At 35.8% G+C, this 14,762-nt stretch overlaps 1 protein-coding gene across 1 annotated transcript; it reads left to right on the top strand.

Moving 5' to 3' along the window:
- Window positions 1-10,813: 10,813 nt before the first annotated feature.
- Window positions 10,814-11,464, top strand: LOC149152558 (uncharacterized). The gene has a single exon (XM_089443522.1). It carries the CDS (start codon window positions 10,814-10,816, stop codon window positions 11,462-11,464), a length of 651 nt encoding a protein of 216 aa, XP_089299648.1.
- The last annotated feature ends 3,298 nt before the right edge of the window (window positions 11,465-14,762 follow it).

Here is a 14,762-nt window from a genome sequence, read left to right as displayed (position 1 = left end):
GTATAACTTATTAGTTTTTTATTTAAAAAAAAAAAAACTTTCGTACAGGGTGGGATAGGAATGAGTACAAAGTAGAACTCAAATCACTAAGAGAATATGCATCATTATAGATGTTGATCCTCAATGTTAACATTTTCAAGTTGGTAGTTGGAGTGTTTATATTAAATTTGTTATATTATTAAAAAGTGGTAAGTGTATTCTGGAAAAAGATGTATTCTTAATTAAAAAAGAAAAGTTAAATTGTGATATATTTTTTCTTGTAAAAATATTTCTACAATAATATATTTATATTTGATAAGAGTAGAAATTATTTGAGAGATGTAACACAAGAATTAAATTGAGATGTGGAGGTTATTCACATTATTTCGAATCATTTTAAACTAATTTGATTAATTAATTATTTTATATTATTTGATTAGGTGAAAATATATTCAGTTGGGTTTTATTAGTTCAAAATATTTTTCAATCTACTCGCTTTGCAGATCTGCATTAATTTGATTCAGCATCAGATCTTTGAAACTATTTCTTATTCTGGGCTTGTGGATTTTTTGGGTACAGATTTCAAAGTTGAGCATGATTCTTGTGGTTTCTGTGATGGATGGATTCTTCACAACAATAATTATAGTAGAGAGGTTAAGGTAGATGTGTTGAAAATGGCAACCAGAAATGCTAAAAATAGAAATGCTATAAATATCATTGCTATAAATAGAATTTCAAGTACCAACGTTGAAGATAGCAAAAAGGAATGATAAAATAGAAATGCTAAGAATAACATTGCTATAAATAGCATTTCAGGATATATTCCAATTTTAGTTAGTCCCTAAACTAAAATTGAGAATTAAAATTCGAATATGATCTTAGCATCTATTTGAAAAATAATTAATTAATTCATATTGAGTTAATTAGTTGGAGAAAATCAAACATGAAGTCCATGTGAAGACATGCAACATTTTTCGCTTTGATTCAGGAAGTTATACCTTAATTAAACTGATCAGGATGAGTTGTACTTTGAGTTGTAATTAGTTATCTCAGTTAACTGAGTTAAGTCTAGTTATATTAGTTCCAATAATTTGTGTAACTGATTGTGAGTTTAGTTAGTTAATGCATGCATGCATGTAACTACTGCACTTCAGATAACTGAATATTCTCTCATAAATAACTCATGCATGTTAGTTGAGAGAAAGACCTAGTTGAGATTAAAGGAAGGGATAGTGTACCATCAGTTCGAGAAATTTTCCTATAAAGGAAACACATCCATGCAGAAGAAATTATCTCCTTTAGGATTGCGTAGTTATTTCAGAGTTCAGAGCAGTGTGTGAGGTGAGAATCACACAAGCGGCAGCTGGAGGACCCAGGAGAAACTACACAAGGAAATGGGAGGCTTGGAGGACTAAAGTAAGGCATATGTGTTGTCTATTTTATCTATGAGCAGCAGTGAAGGATTGTACTAAGGGTTGGATAGCTTGTGAGCTAAAGCTTTGTGTAATCCTAAGATATTCCCACTTGTATGATAATATATATAGTGGGGTTTTTAGCTGAGGCCTTCCCCAGAGTATTCTTCTGTGTTCATATGTGATTGTTTCTTCTTTTGATCTTGCTCAAAATCAATTAGCTTTGACAAGTTTGTTTGTAGAAGTAGATCAACTATTTTGCTTTAGTATATTGCATTATGAGGTGATCTACAATTTATTTTCTACATGGTATCGGAGCAAAGGCGATCAAAGCGAAGAATAATATACAAAGAAGGGAGAAGTTTGAAGTTTGAATTTCCTGATTATAGAAATCGAATTCTTATCACATCTCAAATTTCACCAATGGAGTTCAACAGTTTGAGACTCGAGTATACCCTGGATGGCAGCTCAAATTATATAGCTTGGATGGATCACATGGAAGCGGTATTAGAGGACTACGGTTTGAAGGACTTCATTGATCAAGAAGCCCCCAAGACAGTAGCTGTTAATGCACAAGAATTGGAAAATGGAAGAAATGTGTGGCTAAAGCGAGGAGGATCCTTCTAGAGGGAGTTCGAGACCACATTGTCTCAAGTCTCCATGAGAAGGAGACAATGTTTTCAATATGGAAAGCATTGAAGGATCTAGATCAGAAAAACAATGATCAGAGGAAGCTAGCGCTGAAAGACAAGCTTCGGAGAATCAAGTGTGGAAAGGGTGACATGATCTCTACATATCTAAATAAGCTCACCACTTATAGGGATGAGCTTGGAAGTGTAGGAATCACGACAACCAATGATGAGATGATGAGTCTTGCGCTCATTGGTCTTCCTCAGATCTGGCATAGCTACCAAGACTCAATAAATGGAAGAGAGAAACTACCAGATTGGGAACCACTATGGTCAGATCTGATGTAGGAAGAGATCAAGAGAAGCACCAGAGATGGTTCTTCATCCAAGGAGGATGAAAAAAATTGTGCCTTAGCGAGCAAGGAAAAGAAAGGGAAGGAAAAGGATTCTCATCCCAAATCGAGATCTTCCCATGATGGGAAGAAGATTGACAAATCGAAAGTGTGATGATTTCATTGTCATGAGGTGGGCCATTATGCAACAAATTGTCCATTGAAGAAATCCAAGATGGGATCCAAGGAAGGATCTAAAGGTGAGGCATTGGCCTCTCAGTTCGAATTGGATTTTACCCTCATCGCATGTATGGTTTCATCGATGATGGGTTGTGGTTGGTTTCTTGACAGTGGAGCCTCATTCCACATGACCAACGATAAGAGTTTGTTCAATACCTTGGAGGATAAAGACCTTCAGATACTCATAGCGATGGGTAATGATGAAAAGTATAGTGTTTCAGGTGTGGGCACGGTTTCCTTTTAGAGGGAGCATGGAGCTTGCATTACCTTGACAGATGTGAAGTATGTGCCAGAACTAAAGAAGAACTTGGTATTGATCGTGATGCTGGAAGACAAAGGCTATGATGTAGTCTTCAGTAAGGGAAAGGCTTTCCTTAGACACATCACCACGAGATAAGTGAAGTAGATCGGTTCACGAGTCAAGAACCTATATGCTCTTGAGGTTCAAGATGCATGCAAAGCCTTGAGGAGCAAGGCAACTGTTGGAGACTTGGTGGTTGAGAGGGAGAATACATTACCTCTCAACATGTAGTCCCAGAAGAAGTCTCAGACAATTGTGGAGGAGCCATAATTGGTGAAGAAACTTCAAGAGGTTTTATAGCAACCACAACTATAGAAGCCAAGAGGAGATCAAGTGGAGGCATCCTCTCATGTAGATACCTCCAGTAGAGGGAAATTTCGAGCCAGGTGGGCAGAGGGATCACATGCATCCATACCTCCAGGTAGGAGGTGGGGCGATGTTGAGTGATCGTCCCAAGAAGGCTGAAATAGGGGTAGGATATTTGAGGTACCCAAACTCTTTGATTAGACCTTGCTATGGGAGCCCTGATGAGGACTAGCAGGATTGGCTGAGTTGGTAGAGACAGATGCAGATGGAGCGGCAGAGGAAGCTTCAGTATCAGAGGATGTTTCTAGCCCAACAGGGAGGTCAGTTGGGAGATCAGTTACTTAATTCTCAGTAACTGAGTTTCAGTGCCAAAGTGGGCAACATGATGCAACATGATGAAAGGAGGTGTAGTGCGGATGGAGTGTTGGGAGATAGGACCAACAGAAACACGGATGCAGTAGGAGGAACCAGTGTGATTGATGCAGTTAGAGATCAAAGTGACAGAGGCTAGAGCAGTCAGATACTGAAGAGCACAAAGGTGCACAGTTTTTAGTCAACAGAGGCAATAGCAGTGAGAGACTTTGATGATAGAGGCATCATTCTAATTCAGGTTGGATATTTTTCTTGTTCCCAGAGTTGTTGGAACAACAACACTAGGGTGAAGTGTTGCATGCACAACATTCCAAAGGTTCAGGATCGGGTTCTAGTTGAATGCCTTTCTTGTTGAGAGGGAGTGTTGAAAATGGCAACAAGAAATGCTAAAAATAGAAATGCTATAAATAACATTGCTATAAATAGAATTTTAGGTACCAGTGTTGAAGATAGCAACAAGGAATGATAAAATAGAAATGCTAAAAATAGCATTGCTATAAATAGCATTTCAGGATAGATTTCAATTTTAGTTATTCTTTGAACTAAAATTGAGAATTAAAATTTGATTTTGATCTTAGCACTTGTTTGAAAAATAATTAATTAATTCATCTTAAATTAATTAGTTGGAGAAAATCAAACATGAAGTCTATGTGAAGACATGCAACATTTTGACCTTTGATTGAGGAAGTTATCCCTTAATTAAAGTGATCAGGATGAGTTGTACTTTGAGTTGTAATTAGTTAGCTCAGTTAACTGAGTTAAGTCTAGTTAGATTAGTACCAACAGTTTTTGGAACTGATTGTGAGTTCAGTTAGTTAATGCATTCATGCATGTAGCTATTGCACCTTAGATAACTGAATATTCTCTCATAAATAACTCATGCATGTTAGTTAAGAGAAATACCTAGTTGATATTAAAGGAAGGGATAGTGTACTATCAATTGGAGGAAATTTCCTATAAAGGAAACTCATCCATGTAGATGGAATTATCTCCTTTAGGATTGCATAGTTATTTCAGAGGTCAGAGTAGTGTGTGAAGTGAGAATCAAACAGGTTGTAGCTGGAGGACCCAGGAGAAACTGTGCAATGAAATAGGAGGCTTGGAGGACCGAAGGAAGGCACATGTGTTGTCTATTCTGTCTATGAGCAACATTGAGGGGTTTTACTAAGAGCTAGATAGCTTGTGAGCTAAAGCTTTGTGTAATCCTGAGATATTTCCACTTGTATGATAATACAGATAGCGGGTTTTTTAGTTGAGATTTTCCCCAGAGTATTCTTCTATGTTCGTGTGTGATTTTTACTTGTTCATCTATTATATGTGTTCTATTTGATCTTGCTCAAAATCGATTAAGCTTCCGCAAGTTTGTTTCTAGAATTAGATCAAGTATTCTTCTTTAGTATATTGCATTATCAGGTAATCTACAGTGAGAATTTCTACAAGATGTGATTGTTCTGGTTATTGGTGTTAGTGTATGCACTGTCACAATTGTGAAGCTCAATCTCAAAAGGGTTTGTGTGCTGCGGTGGCTATATTATGTACTTCATTGCAACAATTTGTAAGGATTATCCACCCTCTGTTTCTGAAAAGCATGAACCTTCCTCTCATTTCTTCCATGACATTACCGAAAGTTAGTAGGTTTAGTGTACCTGTTCATGTATTTTTCATATTTTCGAGACCTTGAAAAGTATGTTCAAAATTTTTGGTAGAGGATAGTTGCACAAAGATCCCTCTCCATTCCCCTCTTCCCACTGACGCTGCACTAGTAAATTACTAATCAGTTTTATATGCTAGGAATGGTGATTCACCTCTCTAATCCCCAAGACTCTTGATCCATATTTGCAGTTCGTTTTGGTTCCCATTTATCGTTCAATTTTTTTTTTTTATCTCTAGTAACATAGGCAACTCCAGTGTTTCTCTGTCAGGTAGTGGGAATGACCTACATCTTATTATGAACATAACCTTTCATTTTATCCAAATAAATGGCATGAAACTCCATATTATGAAGATAAAGTATACTATGGTCTGTTGAGAATAGACTACATTTTCAGTCTATATTTATTGCCTAAGACAGCCATCAGAGAATGTGGTCATATTAATTGTGTTCAAAATTGGTTACATCTATTTGCAGATTTGCAAGCACATAATGATCCTCTTATGAAGGGAAAAGAGTCGATATGGCTTTTGTCATACGCTATATGGAAATGTTTTAGGAGATGCCATGGCACTCTCATGTTGTATGGACACTACATATTATTTTTAAGCCGTAGGTGTGGTCTATAGGGTTGAGTGTTTCTGCTAGATGCTCTGAAAGCTACTTTGAAGATATGTGGTGAAGCGGTGCAATACTCTAAAGCATCAGCATATCTTACAACAATGTATATCGACCAAGAGCATATATTGAAAAATAAAATGAATGTGACAACCAAAAAAAATATATATAAGCTCACTACAACCAAAATACAACAGGGTAGTTATTCTTCGCAGAAAAACACTAACCTACAAATATTAACTGTAATGTACCCCGGTAACCTCGCATGTAAAAGTAGGGAGTTAGAATTTTTTTTATAAAATTACCACAAGTAATTAACCAATTCACAACTCCACAAATCATCATCAACCATTAGATATAATATTCATTAGTACATCAACCATTGCATAACCTTTAACCACCACTGTAATAACATAAACTGTCTCATGAATCTTTGCATCTATTTCTTGATATCCTGAACCATATTAAATATTAATGTACTAGGACATTATGGTTGTCACATCAAATAAAGAACCATCAACATCAAGGACTCATCATTATCAAACTGACACAAAAGGCAATCACACCATTTGAACACCAATTTACCCTGGAAACCCCGTAGGGTGAAAACCAGCAAACGTTTAATCTTATTATTAAACGCTCGTGAGGGATTTCACCCCTCACTCAATGGTTTATAAGGGATTCCATCCCTTAACCATTGTTATAAAATCATTACAATAAATTATCATTAAGTTATCACATAACTTAGCTAAAAGCTAATACAATTTCCATGTAATCTTCCACTTACATACCGCCACATACAACATTCCTTGTGGCATGCTTGTTCTAGCAATGTACGATCCTGCTATGCAAACTCATCTGCATGGTCCATTAATTCTTTTCTGCCACATACCACATTCCTTGTGGCATGCTTGTCTTAGCAATGTACGATCCTGCTATGAAAACTCATCTGCATGGTCCATTAATTCTATACCTGCCATCATGTTAAATATAATCTTTCATGCCAACATTAATATCATGATTACGATTATAAATAATCATATTAACTAATATTTCCCTTCGCATAAGCACATATTCTTAAAGGGAGAAACACTAAGGCATACCTTTGAAAGGACTAAGTACACCATCAGTTACAATTCCCTTACATGGAAATTTTACATAAACTTTATCAGAAGAGCTACTCCATTAGCTATTATTTTTTATGCTTACAAACATGTAAAGCAAACCAACTCAACTTGTTGTCTCTTCCTGCATGCGTATGTATACCCTTTCTAATAAAAGCCAACACAAATCTAGTGTGTTTACACGTCTCATTCAACAAGAACTAAGATATTAGTTACATTGGCATAAAAGTATCACATATAATTTTCCTAAAGAAATAAGACTCAATAGTTCTTCTATCCATACAAAGAACATATGTTCAGAACACATTATTTGTGCATCCAATAGCTTTTCATAAAAGTGAGCAAGTCTTTTAAGGATTCGGGCGAATATATTTGCTGTCCAGCCTAATACATAAAAAGGCACTAGCGTGAATGTAGTAGATTGCTTGGAGGCAATAGACTTCATATTAATTTCAGATTATGACAATAATGAAAACACGTGTATCATATTTATCCGTGTCACTCAGGTAAAGATTTCCCCGGCTCAAGCAAATACAGGAACCCTTTCCTAGATTCAAAAAAGAATATCATTGTAACAAACGTATTGCGCTTTCCTGGTCTTAAGGTTCTGTAGCATTAGGTACAACACTGACTAAACTTTTCTTAATGATGCAGAAGACAACCTACTATCATAGTCAAGAGGTTTCGACAGAACAATTACAATTCGCCTCGGGATGGAACTTCAAAGCCTTTTGGCCCAATACAGAGCTAAGGCAAATCCTTACGAGTGACAAACTCTAAATTCTGAGGTGATATTCCATTAAAGCAAACTGTGATTTGATTATCCCGAAATCAATCGAACTACTAAAAAAAACTAGTTAATAAACTTAACACATAACTCATTAATTAGCTGTATCATCAAAAACCAGCGTTAGTTGCAACATTCAACCTAACCTGCTATTCTTAAACAATACAGAAGACAACCTCCTGTCACTGTCGACAGGGTTACGTCATCAATACCCTTTCGCCCAACATAGCATTACAAAGAGACTTAAAAAGCACTAAAATTCCAAATTTTTAAGCAGTGTTCCATTAAATCACAAGCCCGGATTCTATTATCTGGAATACCAACCGATCTGCTTAATAATCAGCTACTCAACTAACTAACCAACCCATTCGTTAGCAGAGAAATTAATAAATAAACTGGTGGAGAGAACAAAATAGAAAGAAGGATAACAGGTACCATTGCCATTCAAAAAAACTGGTACTCGGCCCTCAACAAGAAAAAGCAACAGCCTCTGCCTATCATTTCATTTCCGTTTAAGTTTGCATGCTTGCTGCTCATGATGGCTTCTCTGCTATCTTTTCTGCTATCATACCCCCTCAATGCAGACCTCACTGGATACCACGCTATATGTTCATAACCCCCTCTCCGTTTTCCGTAGCAGTTAAGCGTTTATGTGCCTCCTTATTCCGGATTAGTGGAAATCAAGAATCAGTTCCCAATCCAAGAATCAGTTCCGGATACTAAGAACCAGTTCCGAAACTACCTATTAACTCTTCATAACTGATTTGTAATTTTTTATTTATTTATTTTACCATGAGTTATTTTGGGGATGTTACATACTCCCCCCCTTAACAGGAACACCATCCTCGGTGTTCATCACTTGTTGGAACTTTAGATTTTACTCATGATATAACCATCTAAACCACACAAAATGTGATCCTTCCTCTTTTAAAATCAAAGATTTCATTCCAAGAATGACAACAAACAAAATAGTAATGATATAATCATAAGAAAGATCATTAGTTATAAGCATCAATAGTCATAAGCGTTCGTAATTGCAAAAATATGCAACTTCTAATTGCCACCACTTGGCCCTTATTCATTCATAATAAACAATTCTCTGTGTCAACTTACCATTACTTACCATCTATTCTTGAAAATCATGAATACTTTCATGTAAGCATTTTAATAGTGGTTGGACAACTCTTCAACCCTCCATGGTAAGTAATTCCTGTAATATATGACTAACAAATTCAATCGCATTAGCCACTATATTTTGAGTCAAATGAAATACTTTTGACTATCAATCAATTGTGCAATGTTAGATGATTTTTAAATCGCAGTACTTTTACAAGTACTTAAAGAGCACTAACACTAATCATCAAATGATAAATCACTGCTCTACATGCACACTGAACGAATTTTCACTAAAGACATCCACAATGTACTTCTAGAAGTACCAAAAGAGCACCTAGCTCTCTAATCATCAAAACAGTCAATCACTGCATCAAGCAAAAACTGTCTTAGCTCCCACTAAGATGTTCACAAAATTAATAATACAATAAAGGAATTAAAATTTCCAATTACTCCTTATTGAGCACTAAGCTCATTTCTTGTTAAATGTGCATAACGTAATTTACACAACTATATGTAAAATTAGTTTTTAACATAACATATCGCTGATTAGTTAATTCCTTTAGCTATGAGACCACAATAGGCTAAAGAATTCCCAACCCATAGGAACTACTTTCCACAACCAGATCGAGTCATTTTCACATCCATACAGTTTCTTTGATAGAGACCTTACCAGGTCTAACATGGAATTCCACTGGCCAACCAGCTCAAGAATTCCAGGGAGAGGAAATCTGGGCAGACAAGTACCGTCAACCCCTCCGGGCAGGTAGCTGCCATCAACCCAACTCCGTGCAGACAAGTACCATCAACCCCGTCGGGCAGGTAATTGCCATCAACCCAAGGCATTCTAGCCTTTCACAATCTGGGCAGACAAGTACCATCAGCCCCTCCGGGCAGGTAACTGCCATCAACCCAAGGCATATCCGGGCAGACAAGTACCATCAACCCCTCCGGGCAGGTAACTGTCATCAACCCAACTATCTGCAACTGTCTGGCATGTTAAATTCCTCTTTTATTACTCTTTCTCAAAGTAATTTAAGTAATGAACCATTTGAACATTATCATTAACAAAGTAAACATGCATGTACACGATGCATTTACACTTATCCCTCATCATGGGTCCACAACATCTAGATTGATGGGAAACATATCTATCATACATGTTGTATGCATGCAAATTTCCCAAATAACATAATTCATGCATATCATATAACATCATTCTTTCTCATTTATGATTGTAATATCATACATGTTGTATGCATGCAAATTTCCCAAATAACATAATTCATGCATATCATATAACATCATTCTTTCTCATTTATGATTGCAATTCACATTGCAACAATTTACGTGATGAGTTTTCTTGTTGCCATTAAGCTACCACCACTTAATCCCATCAGCAACGTTAGTTATAAATATGCATCAGTTAACACATATTCAATTTCCAAGAAGTTTCATGCATACAATATTGTTATGTATAAAAGCATGTGCAAATATTCATCAATGTATAAATGTCAACAACAGTTGAGTTAATAATCTAAACTTTTCCAATTTTGCCATAGTCTGTTGTCCTAATTCAAATCATCATTAATGGAGTATTATCTTACGTTTAATATGGCCAGCATTGGCCATGCATCATTAATATAATTAAGAATAATCTCTCTAACATACAAAGAACATATCACAAGGCCAGGCTCTTCCTATGGTGCATTCTAAAAAGGAAGGTCCCAACCTGGGACATCTTGCAAGCCAGATTCCTAGTCGGGCCTGGGAGATGCCCCTTGTGCAAGTCTGATGAGGAATCTATCAGTCATCTTTTCACAGCCTGTGCAGTCTCAAAAAAAAATTGGGAGGAGGTAACTCTTATTCTTAAGGTGAAGGCTCAGTGGGGTGATGATCCTCTGGAAGAAGCCTGGAGGAAATGGTGGCAAAACTATCCGGAGGGAAACATGAGAAATTTGCCTCTTATTTTCTTCTGGGGAGTATGGCTAGCCAGGAACAAAAGTCTGTTTCAAGACAAGGACACTCCCACTTCCGTCATTGCTATCAATTGTGCTGCTATATACTCTGCCATTCCGATCCCTGAAGCCAAAAATCCAAAAAATAATCAAAAGCCTGTTAATATTCTGGAGGGCATACCTTGGGCTTTTTTTGATGGGGCTTCCCAAAATAATAAGGCTGGAGCGGGCCTGTGCATCCACTTAAACCCTGAACATACCTTAAAAGCTTCTGTTGGGCTTGGTCCTGGTACAAATAACTATGCTGAGTTGTCTGCTTTGCGCTTTCTCCTATGCTGGTTACTTCACAGAAATATCTTCACAATTCAAATCTTCGGGGATTCATTGAATGTCATAAAATGGGTCAATGGAAATGCTTCTTGTCAAAACCAGATACTGAAGACTCTTGTTGATGAAATCAATTTTTTAAAGATATCTTTTAACAAGGTTACCTTTTGCCACATTTACAGGGATAAAAATGAGGAAGCAGACCAGCTTTCTAAGGCAGGTCTACAACAAGATTTGGGCAGCTGGACAGTAGAAGAAATCAGACAGGGGCATTCATCCATTTCACATCAGCCCCCTTATGCTCCGCCTCAGTGATCTCAGCACATATAGTATTTTTTGTCAGCAGTTCCTCGGTCATTTTGATTTTTTGGTTCACAGCTCTTTACATCATATTACTGTTTTTTATCTTTTTTCCATGAGCTGTATAAACAGTTAAAAAATTTTCTTTTATGCAGTTTTTTTCATGTGTAACTCAGACTTTTTATAAACCCTGTAAGGGGTTGTTTTCCTTCTCTGAAGGAGACCCCAGATTATGAATGTATCAGTTCTGTTTATAAGCCTCCAGCCGGGAGGAAGACTCTACATGTTTTTATTAGCAGTTTCAGGTCATATGAGGAACAAAACAACAACTAAATGAGCCAATAGAACGGCTCAAGATCTCAACAGAATGTAAACTTTTTATAGTTTCTCAATAGAAAGTTTTGCTTTTTTCTTCAGAAAAAAAAATACAAAGAACATATCTCTATATCACAATGACTAATCTTTGTGCATACCATTGCTTATCATATAAGACCTTCACTAGAATACTCCCACCATTTCATACAACAAACTACATACCTCTTTCTTAAAGGAAGTCATTTTAACCTCATTCTTCTATCTTCCCTTTCAGGGAATTATTAAAGATATCCATCTTATGCATAAAAATCAAGATACAGAACAAGATTTACTTATCCATCCAAAATCAAGAAATCACACAACTCATCTATCAAGACAATCTCTTCAAAAGATTATTGTCTTCAAGAAAGTTAACATGATCACTTCCTCTATGTACACACAGAGTCATAATTCCAAAGTCACAATAGCTACCATTATGCAACATGTCTTTTCCTAACACAATTACTTTACTTCATTGCACATAGTTCTTTCCATGAAACAAGTAAGGATTTTGTTTCTTGTATGAACACTATTCTAATGTGTCTTTAAAGGAAAGAACCTCTATTTTTATTTTCAAGAAAACTCTCATAAAATCCTTTATCTTCATAAATGAAGTATGCACACTCTTAGAATGAAACTATATTTATGTATATATGTAATATACTCTTTCTTCAAAAAGTTAGAAATGAATATCTATGTGCCTAGAAGCACATCTTTAGCTATCTTTATCATGCATGTAATGCATAATCATTTCACTAGAACTTAGAAACTAACTAGAATCATAATGCAATTAGCATATATATATTTTCCAAGAAACTTTTATCAAATTAAAATACATATTTTAATTCAAGAAAACTTGGCCACCTTTCATGCTATGTCCTCAGGACGTTTATATGCCTCATCTTCTTTTCTCAAGAAGGTACTTGGCTATATTTAGCAAGGATTTTGTTCCAAGAAAAATGACAAGAGACAAACATTTCTCACACAAGACTCACATGTAGTCCTTCTAGGAGGAACTACCTATTTTCTTTACTAAGAAAAACATATAAAATAATCAATTTTTTTTACTGCAAGTATTATCATATTTTCTCTACCAAGAAAACATATAAACAATCAATCTTTACTGTAGAAATCAACCCCATGATATTTCCAACTATTTAATAAAACACAACTGATTATTCTCTATAAAGAATAGAGTTACTTATCTTTTCCTTAGATCAACATGCATAAATAACAAATTGAACCACCCTTATCGGAAGCAATTGCTCTACTTATGCAATTAGAAGCATGAACTCCTAAGTGTCACACATGCACCAGAGTTACCACTTGATTCTAGATGCAACAACTGTCATAACACTACTGTGTATCCATTTCAGAATAATGACTTCAAGGAGACATTACGAAAATCATTAACATCCACACACTATAGTTATCCTTAAGCATGGTCAAAGGAATACTCACATGCACATCGAGTGCTATCTGGTCATCACCAGACTTAGTGATTCTGCAAGATTTTGACACCCAAAGCTTGCGCTATCTGGTCATCACCAGACTTAGCGATTTCTTTTCCCATCTCCGTCTGTCCCTACAGCACGGTCTTCTTCCTTCTCCTTGCTTCCTTTTCCTTTGGAAGCATCTATAGTTGGGGAAGGTAGTTAGAGTTTAGTGACAAATGTATTAACACAGGTAGTCTATTTATGAATAATTATCACATGTAATTCTACCGTGAATGGGTCCTAGAAATGTTACTCACTGAACATGCCTCTACAATTAACTTCACACTGGAATGCAACATGCATAAGAAATCCATCATTCCCATAGTAGAGATAAATTCAACCATCATTAAATCAAGGCTCCAATGGTTTTTATCTCCCAACAAGTAATGATTAACATAAACACATACCATGCTAATGGATTTCAATTAATTAGAGGGTAACATCATTAAATCTATTAAGACATAAGCATATACTATTCATCATGCATTCTCATGGTGAATAAAATTAAGAACTCTTCTCATAAACAACTGGAACTATAGCACAGAGAGAGTAAGAATCTTCATACACACATTCCATGCATGTGACATCAATCAACCTTCACTTGTTTACGAATTGTAACAATCTTAGTCCAATTCAATTAATGCATATAAGTTCTATGGGTTAGTCATACAACACTAACCAATCTCAACTACCAATCATCTTAATGAAACCATGGCAAAACTTAATCAAAAATTAGTTATGACAACCAAGTCTCGCTGCTTGACTCATTGCATGTTTTCAATATCTAAGGGGTTCTTCTAATGTCCTTTTAAAACAATTTGTCATCCTATTCAAGGATGTTCCACATAATTTATATTCATGCATTGACTCATTAAGTTTTGTTCATTGTAACTCCAATTTTGTTTAATAAATGAATCATTGTTATTGCCATATTTGCAAAGTAAAAGTTGGTAGTTGATTGTCACTTTCCTCAATGAGTGTTCAATATTGTTCTTAAGTGCGACAAAAGTTTCATTGTCTTTTATCCTCATCAGAAATCTAGCGTTATGAACGTAGTTATGCAACAACTTATTACTTACTACTCAAAGCAGTTATAAACATGAATCACACCTATCATGCCAAAAGTAGTGTACTACATAAATGAATATGTGAATGATTAAACTCATAGCTGAGTTAATGCCTACTGATGGCGTACCTCAATATCCTTTCCGCTTACCAATTCCCAAAGGCGCCAGTACTGCAACCTTTAGCTCTGATACCACTTGTAATGTACCCTGGTAACCTCGCATGTAAAAGTAGGGAGTTAGAATTTTTTTTATACAATTACCACAAGTAATTAACCAATTCACAACTCCACAAATCATCATTAACCATTAGATATAATATTCATTAGTACATCAACCATTGCATAACCTTTAACCACCACTGTAATAACATAAACTGTCTCATGAATCTTTGCATCT

Source organism: Pinus tabuliformis, chromosome 9 (assembly GCF_031772625.1).
Source record: "Pinus tabuliformis cultivar Carrire ecotype Pingquan chromosome 9, CPIR1, whole genome shotgun sequence".
NCBI lineage: Eukaryota > Viridiplantae > Streptophyta > Pinopsida > Pinales > Pinaceae > Pinus > Pinus tabuliformis.
Note: the sequence above shows the minus strand (reverse complement) of the source record. Positions and strands in the feature narration are given on the sequence as shown.

Coding starts and splice junctions, on each gene's coding strand:
- LOC149152558 (XM_089443522.1), top strand. CDS start 10,814: ATGAGAAATTTGCCTCTTATTTTCTTCTGGGGAGTATGGCTAGCCAGG.